Source organism: Acomys minous (assembly GCF_964271855.1).
Source record: "Acomys minous genome assembly, chromosome: 1".
NCBI lineage: Eukaryota > Metazoa > Chordata > Mammalia > Rodentia > Muridae > Acomys > Acomys minous.
In genome coordinates, this window is record NC_140483.1 from 176,197,502 (window position 1) to 176,224,203 (window position 26,702).

The following is a 26,702-nucleotide window of genomic DNA, read 5'->3' on the forward strand; positions in this document are numbered from 1 at the left end:
GGGTTTTACACAGGACACACACAAGGCCATTGCCCTTCATAAACTTTCCCAGGCTCCCTTCTGCCTGCACTCTGGCTGTACCTAACCTCCCCTTTATCAAGAAGCCACAATCTAAGCAGTCAACAGCCAGGATGTTTCAACATTCAGGGAGGACTCTGAGGCCCTGCAGAGTCCAGTGAGGTTCCTGGATCATCAAAGGAGGCGACACCACATGTTTGTGTGGCATGTGTATTTTATTGTCTTCCAAACTTAGTTGAAAAAAAAAATTTATGATGAGTCCTTGGCAGTATTTCTTGATGTGTGTTCCAATAGGTTTTACACAATAAAAAGGACTTATTGTCAGAGTTTAAAAATGATGTTTCTGTCTGCTCAGCATTCATTCCTCCCTTCCCTGGAAACTACATTTCAGTTCCCCCTTGAGAGCTCACCCCACTTCCAGCCTTCTGTTATTCACGTGGGTCATGTGGGTTGACCCCACAAACACTCCTCAGTGTAGGGGTGGGCCCCACTTTAAACGTGGACAACAGGCATTTTTCTATTGCCATGACAATCAGCTTGGGAGTCAACATGAGTCTTAAAGCCAGCAGGAGACTCAACTCCAGGATCTTTCCTGGAACCTCCGGGCCTTCGAAGTAAGAGGACGCAGCAAGCTGAGAATCACTAGAAATCCTCTTGCTGACCAGGCCTCGTCACATCTCTGAAAGCAACGGAGAAGAAAATGAAGCCTTGTCACATCGCTGAAGCCCCTGCCTCCAGCTGCACCTCCAGCCAACTGTGAAGTCCTAGGGGTTCAGTTGCCTGAACCAATAAATCCTTTTCCTTGAGCACTTACTGCAGGCATGTTATTTTGTACCCTGGGTTACATGGAGTTAAACAGGGTTTCTTTACTCTAGAGCATCCCGGAGAGTTCAAAATACAAGCACTCATTATGGTTCAGCATCAGCGGGCTGCACAGGAAGCATTTCCGACTCGTGTCTAATGATCTGCTTTGGAAAGACCATATCATGGGGCTTACAGTCCACAAGAAAACACCTTAGGAAAGGCTAATACACATTACCTGTCTGTTAGCCTAATATTAAAATGCTGCAAATCCCTATTCCCTTGTTATTCTGAATAAATGAGACAAATGGGAATTCATTTATTCAACACTATTGATGCATTTTTCCAGCCTTTAAAAATGTATGTGTGTAATTTTTTTAGTCATTTTCCTAAATTGGGGTCATAAGCACAAACCATAGTATATTTTCCCCAGACTTAATAAAATATGTGTGCACATATACAGACTTCCCTTTATTACACTGGGGCCATAATTCCTGAACCGCTGTACTTTTGATTTTCACCTTTTAAAATGTTTGGTCTCTACTCTCGCTGCCAAGTTATCAGCTATCATTCCTTGTTGTAAATGTGTCTCCCTCTAGTTGTAACCCCTCACACACTTCTGTGGCTGGAAGACAAACAGCCCAAAAGCCTCAGGTGGACTCAGAAACTCCTGATGGGGAAGTGAGCACACTTATCAGTGTCCTGGAGGAATTGGGATCCAGAAGCCTTGATAAGATGAGCATGCCAAGCTCCCCACAGTGGGCTTACAGCTTCGAGGCTGCAGGGGAACAGTTCTGCACATGATATCTTCCAACCCGAGGAATCCCTTTTCTGTGCCGTAAAGCCCCTAGTGCCTGGGCATGCAGTCTTTGGGAGGAGTCAGGTAGCAGAGCAGAGCTCAGGGTGAAAACCAAGGCAGCAGATGCGCTGTGTAAAGTATGAGGGGGCTTCTCCTGGAATGTGTGTCAAAGGTGATTTGGGCACTTTAATGGCTGCTGGTTTCTAGGTTCCTGCTTGATTTTTGAATAGCTAAAGTTTCTAAATAAGTGACTTCAGTGATGGAAAGTGTTGCAAGCTTCTCTAAGGAAAGGACTCCAATTTAACAGCAAGCACTGAACTGTTCTTAGAAACTGTAAAATAAAGTGGTTTTTTTTCCTTCTTCTTTAAACCCAGGAGAACCCATATTCCAAAGAAAAAAATTCCATTTCTTAGTTTATGTCATCCACTGGCACGAAAGTCGGATTTCAGTCATTTTTCAGGCATGTTGTGTGCCTCTAACTCTCAAGTTGCTATTTGCCTGCCTACAGACTACATGTGGCCTCCCCCTTTATGGTCCTATAGTGGAATGGATAGGGATTTGGGGAAATGTGAGATAGCTATACCTTCCTTTGTCGTTGAAAATGCAATACTGGCCCAGGGCAAGTAGGCAGAAGAAGGGCAGCCAGTACAGATTCCAGCAGAGGAGCGGGAATCCTGGGTCCTTCAGAAAGACAGTAGCAGGCTACCAAGAAGAGATTTGATACCCTATGAGCATATACAGGGGGAGGAAGTCCCCCCCCCCAGTCACAGTCATAGGGGAGGGGAGTTGGGGTCAGGGGGAGGGAGAAATGGGAGGATACAAGGGATGGGATAACAATTGAGATGTAATATGAATGAATTAATAAAAAAGATATTAATAAAAATAAATAAAATAAACAAAAAAAAGAAAGACTGTAGCTCAGTTTGCAGCTACTCAAAGGCTCAGCAAGGAAAAGGTATCAGGATGTCTCCTGTCAGTCTCTAAAGATCCAGAGGCAAGGGCTTGGGGTATCTGGGGCTCAGGGCATGACTGAAAGAAAATCCCAGTTTGCCATCACTTTGATGGCTTCTCCAGAATGCAATACACATGTTCTGGAAGGTTGATGCACTCCTAGGCTCCTCTTGCACCCCCAAGGTAGGGAAGAGCCAAGCACCTGCTTGGAAAGCCATGTGCAAATTCAGGGTCTGCTCTGCCAAAGAAAACACCCTTGCTGCCCATCCCTCCTCCAGCATTTATGCTCAGAAGGGCCTCTCTCTTCCCCACACCCCTAAGGCCTGCTAAGCAGATGTGGGGTTGGGCGATAACTGGGGGGACTAGGGAGCCATTAATCTGCAATGAGGACTGTGCTTGCCCCCCCCCACCTGTCTCTTGACAAGCACACAGCTGAACAGCATCTTTTCTTTTTGGCAGTCAGAAGCGTTAGGAAGTCTTGAGGTTCCCAAACACTGTCACCCAACAGAGAAAGGGAGAAAGGGAGACACTACAAAACAAAAACAATAGCGAAATAAAATCCACAGCTACCCAAGCAAACCACATCTGAAACAGTGGAATGTAAACACATATGTCAACAAAAACAGATGAGCTCAGCTTCCATAGCACCAGGACGTACTGAGAGGAAGTGCAAGCTGCCAAAGGAGAGAAGCAATGAATGGTCCTGCCCTGACACCTGTGACCTGCAAAGACTAGCACGACAAATATCTATAAAGGTGCCACGCTCAAGTGGGACTGCGATGTACACTGCTGGATTTGCATGAGCACTTTCCGATAAAATGATTTAGGGTTTTTTTTTTTTTTTTAAGATGCAACAAAAATAAAATCTGTGTTGTTATAGATTCCCTGTTATCACTGGGACAAAAATATCTGAGTAAAAAGTAATTCTTTTCAAGAGGGCTCATTTCGGTTTCGAGAGTTTGGGAGCATGGGGGTCGGTGCTATTGTTGTTACTGTTGGGGTTCTTCTGAGACCGAGTCTCAAAACCTAGTATATAGACCAGGCTGGCCTCAGATGCACAGAAATCTGTCTGCCTCTGCCTCTCTAGTATTGGGATTAAAGGTCTGAGACACCAAGCCAGGACCAAAGACACTCTTTTCTTTTTTACAAGATCCCAAATCCATTATTTATTTACATCTTGCTAGTTTAAATCCAGGAGAGTACAGCGTCATGGCCTCTGTGTCCTTCGCAGGAAGACTGCTTCAGAATTCAGTGCGGACCATGCCACCATTTCCGTGGGCCCCAGGTACCTTTCCCTCGGATTCCCTCTAGTTTTGTTTGGTTTGCCTCCAGGAGTCACTGTGTTGTGCTTATACACATAAGCACATCTCTAGCCTGACTAGAATTCAGTTTCACCTCAGGCATAAACACCTTCAATTTTAGGAAGACCCATGTGTTCTCTGTAGTTCCAAAGACCTTGCGAATGCCAGCAAAAACAGCCTTGCACCTCAGCCTTGCAGGCATATTTGTCTCTCAGAAGTCCCGCTCCCATCAGGCCTCTATGGGTACTGAGATCATTTTTAATAAAGAAGAATGCATTTTGGCTCACAGCTTTAGAGGTTGTAGTCCATAGTCACTTGCTGTCCTGGTCCTGTGGTGGGTCTGAGCATCACACTGGGGCATGCATACTGGAACACAATTGGTCATCACATGGTACCATGAAAGGCTGTGTGACTTACTGTGAGCTGTAAGCCCCCAGCCAAGGCGAGGCTCTGTAACATCCCCTTGGAGGATCTGACTAAATACAAGATGAGCTATGTGCCCCACCCTGTGGAGAAGTGTTATATTAGGCAGAAAAATTTAGACCCTGTGACATACCCTTTGAGAGCCTGAATAAACCAACTTACAAATTCAATGCCCCAAAATAAAGTTCATTCCTTGGCACTTCAAACTTGGCAAATTAGTGTCAATCCATACAGTAATTAAATTTGATCAAGATTGCAGAAATGTCACTGATAGAAATGTGGAGGAGAGTAAAGAAAAAAAATTCAAACAACCAAAACAATTGTGAGCATTAGCCAGGCATGATGATGCTGATCTGTATCCTTTGGAGGTAGAGGCAAGACAATCAGGAGTTCAAGATTATCCTTAGCTACATAATTAGTTCAAGGCAAACCTAGGCTACAGGAGATATTGTCAAAAGGAGTGAGGGAAGAGAGAGAGAGAGAGAGAGAGAGAGAGAGAGAGAGAGAGAGAGAGAGAGAGACCGCTAGTGAACATGAACATTTCCCAATAATAATTTTAGATGTAAATGGCCTCAACCACCAGATTAGAAAATCAATCTGTTGGTCTCTCCAAGAATCATGCCTTATTAATAAAGATACAGAGACTGACGTCAGCAATGCAAGGCTTATTCAACATACACAAACAAAGTACAACATCCCTTTAGAAAATTCCTGAGAGGGCTAGAGAGACAGCTGGGCTGTCAGGATACACAAGACTGCTCACAACCAGCTGTGCTCCAACTCCGGGGAATCTAACGCCCTCTGCTGGCCTTCATGGGCACTGCCTTATGTGGTACACATATACACACACACACACACACACACACACACACACACACACACACACGGTAAAAGCACCCACATACATAAAATAAATAAATCTTTTTCTTTTAATCCCTAAAGAAACTAGAAACAGAAGGACTATACCTCAACTTACTCAATTTTGTATACAACAAAATACCAGGCAGCATTATACTAACTGGAGAAGACTGAATTTCCTCTGACATCTGGAATTAGATAAGAGTATCCTCTATTCTCTCCATCTGGTTCAACATAGAATGTAAAGTCTTGACCAAAGCAATAAGGCAAGAGAAAGAAAACAAAAAGATGTGTGTAGGGATACAGATCGGAAAGGAAAAAATTAAAATATCTCTATATTGCATTTGATGTGATCCTATCCATAAAGACTTACTAGAATACTTAGACCTGATAAAGCCCTTCTGCAAAATAGCACATTACAAAGTGAACTTTCAAGAACTAGTAGTTTTCTGTATTGACAATTGGCCAAGAAAAAAAAATGGGATGGGGTCACATTTATAACAACTTCAAAAAATATGAAGTAAATATGTAGGGTGATAAACAAACATAATGAAGCACATAAAGTATCTCTACAATGAAAAATTTAAGAAACCAAAGAAAGATATTGAAGGTGACATTAGAAGATGCAAAGGCCTTCCATGTTCATGCACAGGCAGAATTAATATTGTTAAAATTGCAATATTACTGAAAGCCATCTATTACTGAAAGCCATCTATAGATTCAATGAAACCCCACTAAATGATATTCTTCACAGACCCATAGAAATAATTCTAAAATTCATATGGCAGCATAAAAGACCCTGAATATCGAAGTAGTTCTTGGCAGAAAGAGCAATACTAAAGCACAAAGCTATGGTGACAAAAAACAGCATAGTGCTTGCACAAAAACAGACCTGCAAACCAATGAAATACAATAGATGACCCAGGAATAAACACACACAGTTTCAGCCACCTCATTTTTAACAAAGCTTCCAAAAACACGCTTTGGGGCAATGACAGTCCTCTCAACATCTGCTGCTGGAGAACTAGATTTCCATATGCAGAAGAATGAAACTAAAACCACATCTCTTACCCTGCACAAAAAATCAAAAACCATTAGTGGAAAATGTAAACAGCACACCTCAGCATGAAGGCAAGAGCAAGGATGTCCTAGCCAGCACTCCGGTGACACAGGAATAACTCTATGGATTGCCAAATGGGATTATATAAATTAAAAATCTTCTAAATAACAAAGGAAACAATCACCAGAGTTAAGTAATAACCTAGAGAGTGAAACACACGCACACAATGAATTGCTGAATACATATCACACAATACCCAGTATATATAAAGAGCTGCAAAATAATTAAGCAATAAGTAAATCATCTCATCAATAAATTGTCTCGTGAACTGAATAGAAGGTTTTCAAAGGAAGAAATAAAATGGCCAACGTTTTTTAAAGTGTTAACATTCTTAGCCATTGGCAAAATGTAAACTCAAACTTTTAAGATTCTGTATCAATGTAGGCAGAATGGCTTTTATCAAGAAAAGAAATGACAACAAATGCTGGCAAGGCTGTAGGAGATAGGACCCTTTATTCATTACTGGTAGAAATGTAAGTTTGTGCAGTCAGTCTTTCAGTTTTTTTTTTTTTTTTTTTTTTTTATGAGACAGGGTCTCTCTGTATATCCTTGGCTGTCCTGGACTCACTTTGTAGACCAGGCTGGCCTCAAACTCTGCCTCTGCCTCTCAAATGCTGGGATTAAAGGGATGCGCCACCACGCCCGGCCATGATGGTGGGTTCTTAAACAAACAAGCAAACAAAACTGAAAATAGAGATACCATGTGAGCCATGTACTTTGGGTAGAAACCCATCATGGTGAGCTGTACTCTCAAGCCTTCCTTTGTTAATTTTTCAGGCGCTGGGTCACAGCTGAGTAATAAATAATGAGTGTATTTTTATCCTGGTGGTTTCAAAGTTTTAGGTATTCGTATAAGGCCTCTCATAAATTTTGATTTTAATGTTTATGACAGTTTAGGCAATCTTCTGCATGTGAATATTCAATTTCCAATATAATTTGTTTAAAAGCTCTCTTTTCCAGGATACATGTTTTGTACTTTTGTTGAAAATCAAGAGTCTAGTGGTGCTTGGTTTGTTCCTGGGTGCTCGTCTTTATCCCGTTGGCTAACATGTCTTTTTTATGCCTAGGCAATGGCTGGATTTTGCTCCTGTGGTTGGTACATGATGGATATCAGGGACTGAGATGCCTCCAACTTTACTCTTTTGTTCAGGATTGCTTCAGCTATTCAAGGTCCTCTGTGTGTCCACGTGCATCTTTGGAATTTGTTTTCAAGGTCTGAGAATATCATTGGCATTTTGATACAGTGGTAACATTAGCAGTGTGACTACCGACCCATGCACACGGGAGGCCCTTCCATCTCACTGAGTCCGCGTCAACTTCTTCAGTGTTTTATAGATGTCTCTGTAAATGTCTCTCTGCTCATTGGTTAGGTTTATTTTATTCTTGCCACTGGTTAGGTTTATTTTATTCTTTTTGGAGGGTATGTAAATGGGACCATTTTCCTTTTAACCAGGTTTATTGTATGTTAAAAAGCCACAATTTTTTAGTGTCTATTTTGTATCATGCTACTTTGTTGAATATTCTGGACCTAAAAGTATTTTGTTGGAATCTTCAAGACATTCTAATTATAGAATCCTGGTATCTGCAAATAGGCATAGTTTTTCTTCCTGATTTTTATCCTGAGTCTTTTATTTGGTAGGTTCATTGTTTTTTGTTGTTTTTCATTTGCTTTGGATGTTTTGGGGGGAGGGGATTATTTAGCTTTGCTTTTACCACCATATTGCTTTTGTTAAAATTTCAATTCCTATATTGAGTAAGAGTGGAGGGAATGTCTAATACCCTGTCCTATTCATTCCCTCATTTTAGAAAACGTCAACTCTCAAGGTATTATCTATAGAGTTGTCACATACAGCTTTATTGTTCTGAAATGGTACCTCTTTGAGGCATAGGGTTGAAAAGGGATGTTAATTTTTGTTAAATACTCATCTACTGAACATTGGGGATTTTGTGCTTTATTCTATTTGTGTGCTAAATTTTACTATCTCATAACTGTCGAACTATCGTCCTGGAATGAAACTATAGTCATCTTTTTAGTGTGCTATTGAACTCAATGTACAGATGTTTTGTTGAGGACATAAAGGTCACTGATGTCATTTTCTTTTCTAGTTACACCCTAGCCTGGTTTGGTATCAGGCTACTACTGGCTTCACAGAATGAGTTTGGAAACACTCCTTTTTTCTGGCTTGAACAACTCATCTGGGCATTGGAGTTCATTCTTCTGGGGAGATGTGGTAAAATTCAGGAGTGCAGCCGTCTCTTCTACTGTTTCCTTTATTGGAAAACATTGTTACTACTTCAATCTCACCTCTTTATTAATCTACTTCTTAATTTGACTATAGTAAGTCATAACTGAAAATATATTCATTTCTACTAAAATTCTCTCATTTATTGAAGTATGAGTTTTCAAAATAACCACTGGTGATCTTTTAGATTTCTGTAGTGTTTGTTGTAACATCTCCAGGTGTTTCATCTTTAAGTCTAGTGGCGTGAGTCTCTTTCAGTTAAGTTGGCTAAGGGATTTTTTTATCTCGTTCATCTTTTCAAAAAGCCAAGTGTCCATTTCTGAGATACTTTGCATTGTCTTTGCAATTCTACTTCAGATGCAATCATTACTTCTTTCCTTCTCCTGTTTTTGGATTTAGCTTGTAAGACCTTGGGTTGCATCACCACACTGAGTACTTTATAGCTGTCTGCACATAAGCACTCATGGTCACAAAGCTCCCTAGAAGAACGTTCTTGGTTGTTTTCCCACAGATCCTAATACTGTGTTTCCATTTTCATTTGATTCCAGAAATTTATTTTTTTCAACCATTGTATTTTTTAATATATTAATTTATTCATATTACATTCAATTATTATCCCATCCCTTGTATCCTCCCATTCCTCCCTCCCTCCCATTTTCCCCTTACTCCCCCTCCCCTATAACTGTAACTGAGGGGGACCTCCTCCTCCTGTATATGCTCATACGGTATTAAGTCTCTTATTGGTTGCCTGCCATCCTTCCTCTGAATGCCACCAGGCCTCCCCCTCCAGGGGACATGGTCAAATATGAGGCACCAGAGTATGTGTGAAAGTCAGACCCCACTCTCCACTCAACTGTGAAGAATGTCCTGTCCATTGGCTAGATGTGAGTAGGAATTCAAAGTTCACTGCACGTATTGTCCTTGGCTGGTGCCATAGTTTGAACAGAGCCCCTGGGCCCAGATCTGACCATCATAATGTTCTTCTTGTAGGTTTCTAGGGCCCTCTGGATCCTTCTATTTCCCCATTCTCCCATGCTTCTCTCACCTAAAGTCCCAATAAGATGTCCTCCCCTCTGTCCCACTTTCCTGCTAAGTAAAGATTTTCATAGGACATGCCCCTTGGGCTAGTGTCCAGATATAAGTGAGCATATACCATTTGACTCTTTCTGCTTCTAGGTTAACTCACACATTATGATCATTTCTAGTTCAATCCATTTGTCCACAAATTTCTGGAATTCCTCGTTTTTAATAGCTGAGTAGTATTCCATAGTGTAAATATACCACAGTTTCTTTATCTATTCTTCTACTGAGGGACACTTAGGCTGTTTCCATGTTCTGGCTATTATGAATAAGGCCACTATGATCATGGTTGAGCATATGTCCTTGTTGTGTGCTGGAGCATATTCTGGGTATATTCCAAGGAGTGGAATAGCTGTGTCTTGAGTAAGCTTTATTCCAAGTTTTATGAGAAAGCACCAGATAGGTTTCCAAAGTGGCTGTACTAGTTTGCATTCCCACCAGCAATGAAGGAGTGTTCCTTTCTCTCCACATCCTCGCCAGCATGTGGTGTCGCTTGACTTTTGATCTTAGCCATTCTGATGGGTGTAAGATGGAATCTCAGAGGAATATCGAATGGCTGAGAAACACTTAAAGAAATGTTCAACCTCCTTAGCCATCAGGGAAATGCAAATCAAAACAACTCTGTGATTCCAGAAATTTATTAACTTCCCTAATTTCTTTAATAATCCACTGATCATTCCAGAGTGTCCTGTTTAATCTCCCTGTTTGTATAGTTGTTCTTCTTGATATTTAGTTTTATTACGTTACAATCTGATATATACAAGATATGCTGAGGCGATACACTGGTAGCACAGGCCTTTAATCCCAGCACTTGGCAGGCAGGTTCATCTCTATAGGTCTGAGGCCAGCCTGATCTACAGGATGAGTTCAAGGATAGGCAAGGCTATACATAGAAACCCTGTCTAGAAAAAAAAAAGACATGCTTGGCATTGTGGCCTTTAGTCCAAGCACCCAGGGAACTATGGCAAACTGATCTCTGTGAGTACAAGGCAAACTTGGTCTACATAGCAAGTTCCGGCCAGCCAGAGCTATTCAGTGAGCCACAGTTTAAATAATACAATTCATATATGAATTTTAAAAAGCAGCAGTGAGATTTTTTTCTATTTAAATTTTATATATACATCTTCATAGCCTAAAATATAATCTAGTTTGAGGTATTTTAGCAATTAATGCTTTAGCTTCCCTCTTATTCTTTCTTTTTGGGGACTCCCATTATAAGAATGTGGATAATCTTGATGGCTTTCTATGAATCTTAGTTTTGGGGTTTTTTTTAATTCTTTTATGTTCAGACTGAATAATCCTTATTGATTTGCCCTTGTTTCACTGATTCTTCTGTCAACTCAAAATTGCTGGTGAACTTCTTAATTTAAAAAAAATTAGTTATTGTCCAATTCTGGATCTTTCATTTTATTCTTTATGATTTCCTTGTATTGGTACTCCCTAGTTGATTAATAATTGTTATCACACCTGCTTTCAATTCCTTAAATATGACTTCTAATTACTCTTTAGATATATTTAAAATACCTACTTTCAAATATTTTTCTGCTGTCTCTAACATCTAGGATCCCAAAAGGTAGCTTCTCTTGACTGTGTTTTGCCTTTGTGCATGGACCCTACATCCCTCTTTCTGATGATCTCTCTCATCCCCTTCTTCCTTCTCCCTCCCCACTCCTCTCTTCTCCCTCTCCCGCCTCTCCCTTCCCCTTTTTCCCCCTCTCTCTTTTTCCCCTCCCCCTTCCCCCTCCCCCTCTTTCCCTCTCCCCATCCCTCCCCCTCTCTTTCCCTTCCCCCCTCCCTCACCCATTTCTCTCTCCCCCTCCTCTCCTCCCTCTCTTTCCCTCATCCCTCCTCTCCCTCCTCTCCCTCCTCTCCCTCCTCTCCCTCTCTCCACTCTCTCTCTCCTCTCCTCCCTCTCTCCCCCCATCTCTCCCTCCAACCCCCCTCCCCTTTCCCTCTCTTTGTAAAAGACACAGTTCCTAGATACCATTTTCTCCCTACATTAGGAGTTCTTATCTTTCTTCCTATCTAGGAACTCCTTGCATCTGTTCTATAATCTTTTCCTCTGCACTGACCTGTGGCTTGTTAAGTCACTTCCTGAGATTCATCCTTCTTAGCTGAGCAATTAGCCAGTAACTGATGGTAAGTTAGACTTTGAAGCACCTCAGATCCATGGGTGCATCTGTGGTGAGCTACAGAGTACATAGATCACGTGATTTACAAGCCCGAATTTGCTTATTTTGTTTCCTGTCTCCTCCACACAGCTATGCGGCCTCACATTCACAGGGCACTTGAGTAGATAAACAGGCCTTTCCTCAAGATGGTTCTTGAGACAGCACACAGCCTGGCCTGCAAGCACAACCTTCCAGATCACCATGCTGTCACCCTGTGTGCATCTCCCTATGAAACCTCTCATCCAGCTACTTGTGTTGCTCCCCACAATTATTCCTGTAAACCTAGGATTAGTTGCATAAGCTGTTATCTCTGAATGGTTTTCCATTCTTTTTTGTCAAAGCTCTTTAAACTCAACTCAGACCCTTCCAACAGCATGGCTGCTTTTCCCTCCCCCAGCCTCTCCTGCCCCAGCAGAGCTACCACACAAATGCAACTGGAGGAAGAGGGCAAGCTGACAGAAGCAGCTCCAGGATGGATCCCACCAACGCCCACCCTTCCTAAGTCAGTCATCTCTCTTGAACAACTGCTCTCAATCTGTCCTGTACCACTGGTTGATTCCCAGAGTCCCACAGCAGTTGACTTTACCACTTTGTCAAGCTTTGTAGCTTTTGGGGGGAGGGGATTTACTACACTTCTCCCACCCCCAGAAACCCCTATATTCCTACCCCCACGCATTCTCCTAGGTTTATTTTGGGCCAGTAATACTACCAACTAGCTATTCGAAATTGGCTTCATTTTAATTGAAAATCTAATCTTTCTCCAACAGCCATTAATGGCTCTATCATCAGCATCTTGAAAGCATTAGGGGGCCTTAGCAGGAACCATCTAGCTGAATACAAACCACATGTTCAACCCACCAGACATCAGGCTGCCCTGAAATGCGGCATCTACCTGTAGCTACCTTCACATTGCCTTGAGGTGCTTACGGGTGGGTAGAACAGAACGCCTCTGGCCCTCTCTTCTGATGGATGAAGTGTTATAAAAACAGGTTCCTAAGCTCAAACATGCCTCATGGGGCTCCTGATCACCAACAACATAGCTGAGACCACATTATTATTCAGCACCCTGACTATCCACCCAGCAACTATTTAAAAAAAAAATTCAAACTCCATGAGGCCCTGAAAAACCTCATAATTCCACATGACAAACTATTCACACACCAGTAAAGCCCTCCAGGGCCAGAGTGTCATGTGGGTAATTGGCAAGAACCTCTTTAAAAGGGATTCCATTCAATAATAATGTCCTTTTTTAAAAAAAAGAAAAAGAAAAAGAAAAACCTAGCAAAGCCTAAAGCTGAGCATCAAGTAATTACACTCTCAATCTTTTCAATTGCACAGTGTTTTGAAAATGTCACAAATTACAACCAAATGCTGCTGAGCATATTTTATTGCTGGGTTCTTTCCTCCCCCTCCTCTCTCTCTCTCTCTCTCTCTCTCTCTCTCTCTCTCTTCTTTCATTCTTTCCCCACTAGTAAATGTACTAGTCATGAGTAGAAAAGGAAAGGTTTGAATGCTTTTCTTGCAAAATAAAAACAAAACAAATGGGCAAAATATAAATGGCATCCACTGAGATGCACATATTTAATTGCCTTGGTCTTTGGTTTCCTTCCTTGACAGTCCTATTACTTGACAGAGAGTAATATACAGCCAGAAATTGTAAAGATTACTGGGGAAAGACCTGCTAGAGCAGAAAATTTTCACAAGAGTTAAGTCATTCAAAGGGGCAATAAACCAAGACATGAAACTAGAGTATGGTGCCTCTTATATGCAGAAAGTGGCTCAGGACTGACCCAAGGGCAAGGTAAATGTCATGGCCTTCCCACACCTCACTCCTGCTCCTGGCTGGGGCGTTTGGAGTCATTGGAAGGATGGGGATTTGGGTAGAACTATTTCCTAGTACAGACTGTCATCGAGAGCCCTGTAAGCAGTGGTTCACAACGAGCCACTCATTTATCCCTTCACTTACATAGCTTTGCTGTGGTTCCGGCACTAAAATGCTGGAAATGGGTATGAGCAATTTAAAGCACAGCTTTTGGAAGCTATGATGTCATAGTAGAGATCAAATAAACTACTCACATTCTTAAAAAATATAAGTACTTGTTATAGTTTGAATCATACCGTCCTCTCCAAATGCAAATGTTAAAATGTAATCTCCACTGCAGTGATATGAAGGGCCTTTGGAGAAGTGATTCAGTCGTGAAGGTGCTGTCCTCATGAGTGGAGCGGTCCCTTAAAGGGCTGGAGGGAACTCCTTCAGGCCCTTTACTCCCTTCTTTTCACCTTACGAAGACAACTTGATAAAGTGCTGTCTTGGAACTAGGATAGGGCTCCAGTCAGCTCTGAACCTACTGATGCCTGCATCATTGACATCACAGCATCTATCACTGTGAGAAGTGAAGTACAGTTTATACTTGGTCTCAGGTTTGCTTTCACATCACCATGAATGGATAAGATGGTATTATGTTTTTAAAAACAACTATTATAATATAGAGGCTGAAATAAATTAATAATAATAATATAGAAGTTGAAAAGCAGTGCCTCTGAGTCAACCACATAGTCATTTGTTTTTAAACCTAGGAAAATTAGAAATCCAACTTGAAGTTTATATGTGTATATACATGTGTATATACATGTGTGTATACATGTGTGTATACATGTGTGTATACATGTGTGTATGTGTGTATACATGTGTGTATGTATGTGTATGTGTGTGTAGGTAGGTAGGTAGGGGGTGGGGCTTCCATGGATGCATGCCTGGTCTTGAGTAATCTGATATTTTATTAATTCAATTCCGGTAAGCAAATGGTTGACAGGCATCCAAAGTTTAAGGGGAAAATGGAAAAGTAGGACTGTTCGATTCTAATACAAGCCAAGTTTTAACAGTGGGATATTCTATGGCCTTACAGGGGATGGCTTGAGATGGGACACTATAGACAAAGGGGGCGTGTAGAAAAAGTGGAGGCAGAAGAGACTGAAGCCTGGCTATTTACTTTTGTAATTTCTGCACATTTATTTTGAGGGGAACAGTAGAGAAGAGTTTTATTTGAATAACACCACAGGACTTTCTCCATCCTCATTACTGTCTAAGGAAAGCCAGCTGTGATCTTCATCCCCAGACCTGCCACTGCACTTGAGTGTGAGTGAGAAGACTGAACTGAGCAGTCAGTCCTTCTGAAGAGCCTATACCCTCACTGATATCAAGGGAACCCACAAGCCTACAGAGGAAGGGGAGATTTGTAGTTGGGAATGCTCTAGCAGAAGTCCTTACTGCTGAGTCTGGTTTTGCTCAGTTGTCCCTCTTTCCCAGATTCTGGGATACCCCTATTTCTATCTTCAGACAAACACTGGCTGGAACAGAAAATGAGCCTGTCCTGTAGAGGCACATGCAACCCCATGATGCACTGGTTGTATTGGCTCCTGTGGAAAGCACCTGCCCACAGCACTGTGAGGGAACCTGTGGTGGTTACCTGTACCTGTCAACCTGACACAACCCAGAAGCTCCTGGGAGGATGGTCTCAGTGAGGGACCGCCCAGATCAGATTGGCCTGTGGACGTGACTGTGAGGAAATTCTTTCTAAATTGCATTAAGATAACGTTATTGTGTGAAGTAATCCAGACTCAGAAATAAGACAAGTGTCACATGTTTTCTCTTATTTGTGGTTCCTAGCTCCAGATCTTCAGGTGTGAGTGAGTCCATAACCCGGAATAACTACAAAAATCAGCAGAGGAAGAGACGACCCTGAGGGTGTGGAAGAGTTGTAGAGGGAAAGGAGAAAGTGGGAAGCTAGGGAGGGCGCTTTAATTTAGGAATGGGGAGGGAGATCATTGCAGGATACAAAGGGAGGATAGATAACAGGGTGCCTGAAAATGCCATAAGAAATCATAGTTTATATTTACTTAAAATTACATATAAGTGTGTTCACATTTGTGGATATATATGTATGAAAGTAGGTATGTGTATGTATATTTCCAATGAAGTTGTACCACTTAAAGAGATAATGCTGCACCCCGCCACCTCAGCCAGAGCCATAGACTAGCTGCCAGAAACCCCAGCACCAGGCAGGAGAAACCTCCTTTGGAGCTGGTTAAGGGAGCCCAAGAGACACCCAAAATAATACAGACTATTTCTACTTACCTCAGTTGCCTCCTAGAAGTTGAGTCTGAGTCTCTATGCTGAAGACACACACACTTTGGACACAGGACTCAGAGGGTTGGAGCTGACCTGACCTCGCACTGAGGACTACATTTCACAGTATGGGAAGGTGCTATGAGGGCTGCCAAGGGAGGGAAGCAGCCATCATCTCTACTCAGCTGTGACACCCATGAACCACAACCAATGAGCAGTATGGCAAGATATCCCTAAAGGCACAATAGTGGCACTTACATCTTAGTAGTAAGCAGCAGCTGTCTAATTGGAGCAAAGGCCCCCTCATCAGGAAGGATATCACACCTAGTAACAGAAATCTAGCCAGCTATCCAGTACTGGTGAAATGGTGTGTCTTAAAGGAGAACCCACCACTGCCACTTGACAAAACCAGTGTAATTACTGGCTGCATTCTGAATGCTTATCCTTATACCTATAAACACGCACACTCTCCACTCCTCATCCAAGAGGCCACACTGGCCAAAAGGCAGAAGGCAAGTCATCATGGGGTGGCCAGCCCCAACTGACACATCCACCACATGATTCCTGCTCCTAAGGATCCAAGGACATCACAGAAGAGACAGCAGAAGGATCATAAGAGCCAGGCAACCAGGAAGTCTGCTGTAAGAGTTGTTTTCCTAGAAATGACATGGAAACTTCACCTATGACGCTTCAACAATATGGCTGCCTAAATAAGACCTGACAGCACTGATGTACATGCTAATGTAGAGGACGGAAAACTCACTGAGCCCCACCCCTAGATAGAGAACTACATGCAACTAATGATATCTCAACAAAAGAGAATCATTTTTCCCTAGGAGGTAGCTCCTAATCCATGGAATTTGCTGTCCCTGAAACCATTAACATATATAAATCAGCAAACAGACTCATCAAGTTTTATTGTGTTTGTGTATGTATGTAAAACAATAATAATTAAAGAAAGAGACCATGAATTTGAGACAAAGTAAGGTGGAAGTGGAAGAAATTAGAGGGATGAGATAGAGAAGAAAATGCTGTAATTATATTTTACTTTTTCAATTTCCAAAAATAGCTGGATATGGTGGTTCATGTCTTACACCTCAGCACTTCATAGGTAGACAGATCTTTATGAGTTCAAGACCAGCCTGGTCTAAGTCTAAATAGTGAGACGTATACAGACTTTGTTTCAAAACACAAAAACTAAAACAAATTAAAAAATAATAATTTGGATGAAGAGAGAGAGAGAGAGAGAGAGAGAGAGAGAGAGAGAGAGAAAGAGAGAGAGGAGAGAAAGAGAGAGAGATGCTTCCAGTCTATCCAAGGAAACATTTGAATACAAGCCTGCACAATAATTAGAGGTGTGCTGGGGAACCCTGAGCATGTGTGGAATGCCATTGCATCCACTAGCTGGAGGAGGGGCATGCCCCACAGAGGAAGCCACACTGACCATGTCCTCTAGCTGAGAAGGTAGAGAAGAACTGAGGAAGGTACCACAGAGGCTGAAGCAGATGGGCTCAGGACGCAGGTGCCAGACCTACAAGGCCGCAGAGGAGTCGGTAAATATTCAGCACCTTCACAACCATAACAAGCGAGGGAACTTAATGAGCTGATGGCAAGGTGTCATTTGAGAAGGCTTCTTGCCTCCGAGGAGGCTCGGGAACAGATTTGAGATGACCTCGAGTGAACAGTCACGCGCAGACTTAAGGAGGCAGAGCTAAGGTTCTGCTCAAGGAAGCAACAGCACAATAGAAGGCAGAAAGTTTGTGACAGTAAAAAGTGGGCTGAGTGACATCTCAGGAAGGGAGCTGCGTGGGGAGGGACAGGCAGAGGAATAGCTGATGATGTCAATGAACAGAGGTTCCAGCGATACCGAGGACTGCCATCATGGGTGTGGACAAGAGAGCAAGCTAGAAAGATAGGATAGTGGGGTTTACAAACCCTTCGGAGGTGGGCCATGTCAGAGTTTGATAGCATTCGGGAGTGTGGCTCGACAGAGGTCGCTGTAGAACAGAAGACACAAAAGAGCAGCAAGTGAAAGGGCAGGGTCTAGGCCACCCCAGGAGCAGTTCTGGGACTAAGGAGCGAAATCCAATCACATGCGGGTTCCCTGACAAATGACAGCAGCCCTTTAAGGACAATTCTTTTTGTTTGTTTGTTTGTTTGTTTGTTTGTTTGTTTTCGATACAGGGTTTCTCTATGTAGCCTTGGCCATCCTGGACTCACTTTGTAGACCAGGATGGCCTCGAACTCACAGCAATCCACCTGCCTCTGCCTCCCAAGTGATGGGATTAAAGGTATGCGCCACCATGCCCGGCTTAAGGACGATTCTCACATCACCACAGCCTCCCACCTCTTCAACCACCTCCAGACTACACACCTGGCTTGATTAACAAAAGTAACCCTCCATGACAGCCCCACAGAGGCCCCCAAAGTGCCCTACATGAGCTGTTTAGTTTGTCTTCTTCGGACAACAGCATGCATCACAGCCATGAAGAGCTCCTGGTGATAAACCCAGTTCCTTACTCTTGGGCCTCAATCTGTGCCACAGAGTGCGGACTGCTACCCTGCCTGCCCAATCCACGGGACTGCACAGCTTGTCTCTCCTAAGAGGTCAAAGACTGGTGTTATGCCCCTTCACCAGGCCTAGTATGTAACAGATACCAAATAAAACATGCATATTTCCAAAATGTCAGAAAAAAGATAAAAAGAAACTATTGGAAGAAGAGGAAGCTCAGTAAGAGAGAGGAGACATGGACAAGGGAGGGCAACAAAGGGGGGTGAATATGGTCCGAGCATATAATGTACATGTATGAAAAGTGTCGCAATGAACCCCATTCTTTATGCAATATATGCTAATGAAAAAGAAAGAGCAATAATTTAGAGGATTTTAAGAGTTTTCACCCCAAAGTGATATGTTTGTAAAGACCCGGATTAAAACTGTAGACAGCGGGCTTCCTCCGCCCACATTTCAGGAGACAGTTCCTTCAGGCTGTGCCTGGCCCTGGGCAACTCCATTTTACAAAGAAGTATTTGAGTCCATTCTGAGCACAGAGGAAGATGGAGGATGACTCTGCACTCTGCTGTTCTTGTAGACGCCACCAAGATACACAAATTGCAACTGTTCACTATAAGCACAAAGGTGTCACGTATAAACTTACCAAAGTAGCCTGGCACGTGGGAGCACATGGATGCACTAAAACCACATCAGAGGGCTGGAGAGATGGCTCCATGGTAAGCGACACTGGCTGCTCAACCAGAGCCCTGGATTCAGTTCCCCTCGCCCACACGATGCACAAGCACGCACGCAGGCAAACCATTCATATACATAAAACAAAAGTTTAAAAAATCTTTTTTGGCCGGGCAGTGGTGGTACACACCTTTAACCCCAGCACTTGGGAGACAGAGGCAGGAGGATTGCTCTGAGTTCCAGGCCAGCCTGGTCTATAAAGTGATTCCAGGAAGTCAAGGCTACACAGAGACACCCTGTGTCAATAATAATAATAATAATAATAATAATAATAATAATAATAATAATAATAATAATAATAACAATAAATAGATTTTTATCAGAAAAACAAGCCCAATAACTTATCCCTATCAAACATATGAAGATCAACAGAGTGGAAAACCCTCACCTGAACACCAAAAGGAGTAGGATCCATAACACTGCAATGACAGCGGCCCCACAGACCTGTCATCTGACCACGCAGGATGTCCCTCAAGAGACCCACCAGCAGAGAACTCCCACCTGCCTCCTGGACTTCAAGCTCAGCGTGGTTCCCACTGCTTGATGACCCCAGCTGTACTGCTCACTCCATGCATCGTCCTGTCTTCCATCGAGACCCAACCCCAGCCTGGCCTCTCCTGCCCTGCACCTCTGCAGCTCCCACACTTCTGCAGCTCAACCCTGCATCACTCCCACTTGGGCTGCTAGTGTTCTATCCACCCACCTGCAGAGACGCTCTGCATCTGCAGCAGCCCTGCCTCTGGCGAGGCCCCTGTGAACTCTAGGCCTCCTTAGCTCTTCTGCAGCCTTCCTGAAACCTACACAGAGAGAGATATAACTGCCGGGTGATGTGTAATGAATGAGCTGAGAGTTAAGAGCTGTAGCTGGATTGGAATGAAAGACACTGTGTTTTCCCTGGCCAGCGCCAAAGGGAAATCAAGACTAATTGGCCACGTGCAACCAATCAATCCAGAGTAGCTTAAGAATTGTTTTTCAATAAATGTTAGCACTGTGAAGAGACACAAATGTGTCTGTGTTTCTGGCATAGCACACCTAGGACAAAAAAACCTTACTCAGAAAAACAACAACTAATCTTAGAAATGTGAGCTAGAGATGCTCCGTGGTTAAGAATGTTCCCTGTTCTTTCAGAGGACATGGTTAGGGTTCACAGCATCCATGCTGTACAACCACCTATAATGACCAGTTCAGGAAGGAGATGAAAAGCCCTTCTAGCTTCCATAGGCATCATACCTGCATATGCTTTATACTCACACAGATACATGCATATACACAAATCCAAGTTAAATTAGATATATAAATTTAAAATAATTACACACTGCACAGATGTATCAAAATGCCACCTCATATCCTATAAACGGGTATAATTATTATATTACATAAAATATTATACTTTTAAAATAAATCAATCTAATGTAAAAACTTTAAACCTGCAAAACTAATTTATGATAATAATTTATTATGGTATGGTATAATGGGGCAAGAAATGTAGAGTAGTAGTTGGCCACTTGTCTGGCATTTAGGAGGGCTTGGCTTCAATCCCCAGCAGGGAGAAAAAAAGCGCATGGTTGCCTTCCACTTCTGTAGATATGGTATTTCTTAGCCAAGCACTGTGTGTACAGAAAAGTGTAATTGATCTGTATAATCATAATGCATTCACTTTTTTGTATGTATGTTCCATTCAAAACTTCGCATAGGTAGATGAATTGTAGATTCCTACCTAGCTTAAATTTGAACAGATTCCCTACCGTAAGATTCAAACAGAAAGGTAAGACAAGAATCATAAATATATTCCATAAAGTAAAGATAGTGTGCATTTCTGCCACCTGTGGAGTCTCGGCTATGACCGCTTAGCTCTGCCACACAGCCATAGCAAATGCATAGAAAAATAGATATGACTGTATCCCACTGTAATGGGCCTGTCATCACTGAACTTTGAGTATTATAATTTTCAACATGTCCTGAAATGATAATTTTTCAGTTATTAAGCGTTATAAAGCCATTCCTAACTTATTTGTACAAAAATCTGATTTGGCCAGCAGGAAGTGGTTCTTGACCTTTGCCCTAAGTTGATGTGCATGTAGTCACTTCCTGGGGGTCTAAGGCTCCGCCTGTGCTTTCCTCCGTCCTCCGCTCACCTTTGTAAGTAGGCAGATACTGTATCTTGTCACCATGCAGGAATTTACTATCCCGAGGCTTGACCAGGCCAACTTGACAGACAGGGAGGTAGTTAAAATCATGTTTATATGTTGTGAGTAAATCCATATTCTCTTGGCTTGGAATGTATGGGTCAGGCTGGTGGAATTTCTTGGGTGGCATTTTGTGAAGCCCAAAATCTCTCCTGCGGAAAAGACAAAGCACATGTCACTGGGAGCCTCGCTCGGAAAAGGACAGTATTGTCTGCTCAACTCACGTTAACAGCAGGTTTCCTACTCTAGCTCCTTTGCCTCCTTTCCTCTCTTCTACTTTGGAACATGACAGTACAATTCACTTTTTGCCATGTTGGCCCCTTGGGTGTCATCCTTGACTCCTCCCCTCAAAGCCACAGAGTCCCTCATTCACCAGGAGCAGCTCCTCCAAGTCATTGGATTTTCTTTGCCCTTTGGCCCAGACCCCAACCACTTCTTTTTATGCTTAGACCATATGACAACCTTCCCCCTGATCTTCCTACTGCTCTTTCAGTTGGCAGAATAAACCCAGCTCTCTAGTACAACTTACAACTTGCCCCAGCCCTGTCCCCTGAGTAACTCCCTATCCCTGCCCACACTGTGTGCCAACCATAGGTTCATTGAGAAGGAGGCCTCTTCTGCAGCCAATCTCCTGCCTGCCTTCCATCTAACACCTGTGGGGCTAACATCTGGTTTTCAGATACACTTGCCTTTCTCTCTGTGTTCTCAGGAGCTTCTTCTACTAATATTTATCTCCTCTACTCAACCTTACAGAAGAGGGAAAAAAAGCACCAGAGGTACGAAGTCTTCATTCCTTTGGCATCTGCTGCTGTTGGCACCCCATTGTGTCAAAGAGTCAGAAAGAGTAGAAGGCAGAAGACAGGAAGCTTCTCACCAAAGCCAAAAATCCATTCCCAAACCATCCCATAGTTATCACAGGCCCAGGTGGCTCCTGCCCATCACCCTGGCCACACCCAGCTGAGTCAGGCTATTCTGCCCACAGCAACAGTCTCTGCTGCCCATTCTCCACACTACAAGTTCAACCAAAAACAAACTGCTTTTTCCTGGATCCCATTTGGCCAAACAGGACAAGGGAAATGCATGGTTTTGTTTGGTTTTTGTTTTTTGTTTTTTGTGTTGTTTGTTTTATTTTTCCCTAAAGGTACCTGCTTGAACAGCCCTGTCAATGGAAAAGAAAGGTTTCTGGACAGGAAAACATTAGGCCAAACACTAATAAAACCTACTTCCAGGTTGAGACCTGGGGCAGCATTACTGAGCCACGCGTGAGTAGCAAAGGCACCACGCTCCACTATAACCCGTCTGCATGAATTGTACACAGGGTTGTCAACAACACAAAGCAGGTCCTGAGCATACTTGGTGGGATGGAGGAGCGTGGAAGCGTGAGAATTAGTCTCCCTGGGGCTGCAAGTGGGAACCGGGAGGCGCTTCCGTTGTACTCCCCTAACTCTTCTAGGTACACCTTAAAATATATCTTAGTAGCAAGAACAGCAGCAGCAGCCTGAGCTGCCTTCCCAGCGGCCTCACTGTGGGCTAACAGCAAGGAGAAGCCAAGTGACCCAGCATCTGGAAGCTGATTGTAGAAACAGGGATTATGGAGGAAACAGGCTGACAAGAAGCTTACTAAGAAGCCCAGGGTCACATGTTTACCCTCTTAGATTAAGGGCTCTCATAGTGTGATGACTCAACCGATCGTAGCAAAACCCTAGGAGACACTAAGCCTCCGTGGGCTGCACAGACCCGGGGCTGGAGTGAGCTATGCTCAGTGATGGCTAACGAGGCTGTGGTCTCTGGGCACTTCCAAGGTACCAAAGCAGGCGATGCCAAAGGCCAGCACTGAGGATCAAAGCCATCTCAGCTTGCATGCTGAGGCCGCCCGCCCCAGAGCTCTATGACTACCTTGAAAAGCCTAGTTCTTCTCGGAGGTGCCGGCTTCCAAGGGTCTCCAGACACTAACAGCGAATCAGGCTTCGTGCCCCATCTACTGTTACCCACAGAAAACTGCTATAAGGAATGTTCACAACCTCACCAGCTCACAGCCCAGCCTCAAGTGGTTCCGCCAACCCAGAAGCAGATACACAAAACTTCTTGCTCACCATGTTTAGGGAATTGATTACTGAATTTCTTTCCATACAAAATTCAAATCCTATTATAAATATGCATCTATATTTGAATTCACTAACCAGCTATAGAGCAGGCAAATGATTGGAGGGAGGAGAGCCCCTCCCCTTCAGGAGAGAGGATCCTTCTTAAATTAAAAATTCGATTCATTTGTGTTTGGCCCCAAAACAGTCACCATGGCTTAAGAGTGAATTTTATCAGAATTTATATGTGTTTCCTCACTAGACTTTTATGTTGGGAGCATTCACTGAAACCTGACATTAACCACAACATAATTGCATGTCCCCAACCACACATAACCTTACAGCCTTCAATACATATTTTATTCTTCCCAGAAATTAAGCTTAACAACATTTTTTTCAACATCCAATGGCTTCTCTCTTCCTATGGTACATTTCCCAGTCTTTAGCCTCACTGTGACTATGAATAAAAAGAAAAAAGGTCAAAGGTCTAAGTTCCTTTAGGAAGGTAGCTATAAAAACTACCTAGCAGGAAAAGCTGAGAGTTAAACTGGACTTAGCCAGGGGTTAAAGTGGCCCTGCTAGGGAAGCTAAAGCAACTTCATTTCAAATCATCTGGCAAAGCTACAGAAGGTGTTGGGCAAGAACAGGGGAAAAGGAAAGGGGAAATTACATAATTGCTAACAAAAAACCATTTGCCTGGAAGTTGGGAATGGAGAGTTTTACAAGAGCCAAGCAACATTTACTTTTTTTTTTAAGTTTCATCTTTATGCAAATTTCAGAACTTATAGCAGCCAAGGAGTCAATCGTGTTAAAATACAATCCACCTGAGGAGAAGCCCCTCCAGCTTGTCAAGGCTGACCTCTGTCACCCTTGCCCAAAACTGCCCTCTTGAGCTGTTGGTCCACAGAGCGTCTCCTAGCCTACAGCTTCACATCTTTCCCTACTGCCTCCTTTCTGCCATATTTAACTTTCCCTAGTCCTTCCCATATCTAAAAGAAAATATTTCATAATTTTTTAAACAAAACATTTTATATATTTTATCTGGGTGGTAGTGGCCCAAGCCTTTAATCCCATCACTCGGGAGGCAGAGGCAGCAGGATCTCTGTAAATTCAAGGCCAGCCTGGTCTACAAAGAAAGATCCAGAATAGCCAAGGCTACACAGAGAAGCCTGTCTTGAAAAACCAAATACACGCACAAACACACACGGAAGAGACTCCTCTCCTGGGCCTCCCCTCCTGCCCTGTTCCCACTAGAAAGCATCTACAGGACCTCCCTTCCCCTCATGTATTCCCCAACCACCAAAAGGTCAAAAGACACCTTCGCAGGTATCTTCCTAGGCAGGTTGGAAAGCCTTTTCCAGAACACTGAGAAAGGTCCCACAGCAGAACTATAAAGCTTGATCCCTTCATTGATCCCAGTGGGATGTGCTTTCTGCAGCAGTAGATGCTAGTTCCACCACCCAGGGTTCAAATTACACAGCACTATCCCCTCCTCTGCTCCCAGCTCCTCCAATCCTGCTGAGGCAGAAGCCAACATCTGTCCCCATTCCATGTAGCCTAGAAGAAACCATGTCTAAACTACTCGAAAGGACTACAGTCAACAGGTTGTGGGGCAGAGCCAGCAGGTGGGAGAAGAAATGGCTCTGGCTGAGTCTTTGCTTCTTCAGTTTCTACGAATTGCTTCTGAGTCGCAGCTTCTAGCCTGAAGGCAGCTAAAACCAGCCTGTGCCAGATGAGACAGCTAAAACCAGCCTGTGCCAAATTCTTTCTGCTCACTAAAAAAACAGAAAAGCAAATGTGAGGCAATCTTGGAAAGGAAGGAGCCAAAGCCAAAGTTCTGTATGTCGTCGCTGGGCCTGGATCCCTGCTTGCCGCACACGCCAGAAGCTGGCTTCTGAATTAAAAATAACTGAATTGAAATGGAATTTAGGCTGCCACCCAAGACATGAAGTTTGCACTTGGAGTCCAATCAAATGACCTGTTCAATAAACAAACAAACAAAAATATTTTTTTGGAAGAATGTGAAAGAGAAACCAAGCCAGAGTCTCCCAATGCAACATTCACAGCAGTGTCCATCACCAATACAAACCTACTGGACACACTGCAGGGAAATGCGACCACGGACCTCAGGCAGACCAGATGCTGGACATAGCTAAGTTCTCAAAGCAGCTGTTTTAACTATGCTTAATAAGAAAGGGCAAAATAAGGTCATAACAAACTAAGAGCTAGAAAATGACACAAGAGAAATAAAAGCTATTATCCAAAGAACTAAATGGGAATCTAGGAAGCTAAAGCCAGTCCTGGTGGAACACCCCTATAGTCCCCAAATTCCAGCACTTGGAATCCAGAATGGGAGTCTGATCATACATTTAGGCCAGCCTGGAAAGCTGAATGAAACCTCATTTGAAAAAAAAAGTCTGAAAGATAGAAAAAATACATTATCTGAAAAAATGATTCACTGGGCTTAGAGAAAGGAGGAGAGCCTCAGTGAATTGAAGACAGATCAATTCAAAGCTCTAATCTGAACAAAAGGAGAGAGATTGAGGCGGAGAAGCCAACAGAACGCCAGGGACACAGACCACAAGGGACATAAGATTCCTAATAGCTGGGCACGAGGGTGAGGTGGGGGGGAGGGGGGTGCATAAGCCAAGGCTACACAGAAAAATTCTGTCTCAAAAAAACAAAAACAAAAAAGAAGATTCCTAACAAAATAAAGAACAAAATGTCCACAAACTCAATCAAGGATGCGTGTCAACGAAGTCAAGGTTCTCAAGTTCTCCAGGCAAGCCTAGTGCTGAGACCCTTACCTGCTTGCCTTCATCAATCCTCAGGCCCTCCCTGACAATGCGGGTCACCCCACATTGTAACTTTGAGTGGCACTCTCCATCCACAAAGAAAACCCACACGATTCAACCAAGACTCAACTCATTATGGTTTCTTGCATCCTTCTTGGCTTTGGAAAAGCCCACCAAACACCTTTCTCTTTAGATCTTTCTCCCTTAATCTCCCCGACTTCTCAATAAACAAGAAACTATACTCCTAACTCTACCCCACCATTCCCGTAACTCCATCCCTACCTTTAAGCCATTACTCTCTCTCTTCCCACAACACACACACACACACACACACACACACACACACACACACACACACACACACACCTCCAATCCCTCCAAGGCCACGTCTCACTCCCTTTTAGGGTACTAAACACTGCTGAAGCTAGTGTAGCCAACAGAAACACTGTCCCAAGTGGGGGCCCAAGTGTTTCGTTCAGTGGCATGCCTGACGGGAAATGGGGCT

The 26,702-nt window shown here is 43.2% G+C and overlaps 1 protein-coding gene across 2 annotated transcripts in view; it reads right to left on the reverse strand.

The window, feature by feature from the left end:
• Positions 1-26,702, reverse strand: part of LOC311595987 (stabilizer of axonemal microtubules 1-like) — a 119,838-nt gene that overhangs the window by 27,488 nt on the left and 65,648 nt on the right. For both annotated transcript variants that reach the window (XM_084779159.1, XM_084779158.1), the window contains exons 4-5: positions 21,271-21,473; positions 19,839-19,932 (exon numbers count right to left, since the gene is read on the reverse strand). In XM_084779159.1, coding sequence (XP_084635285.1) covers positions 19,839-19,932; positions 21,271-21,473 — 297 coding nt within the window. The remainder of the gene's footprint in view (positions 1-19,838; positions 19,933-21,270; positions 21,474-26,702) is intronic.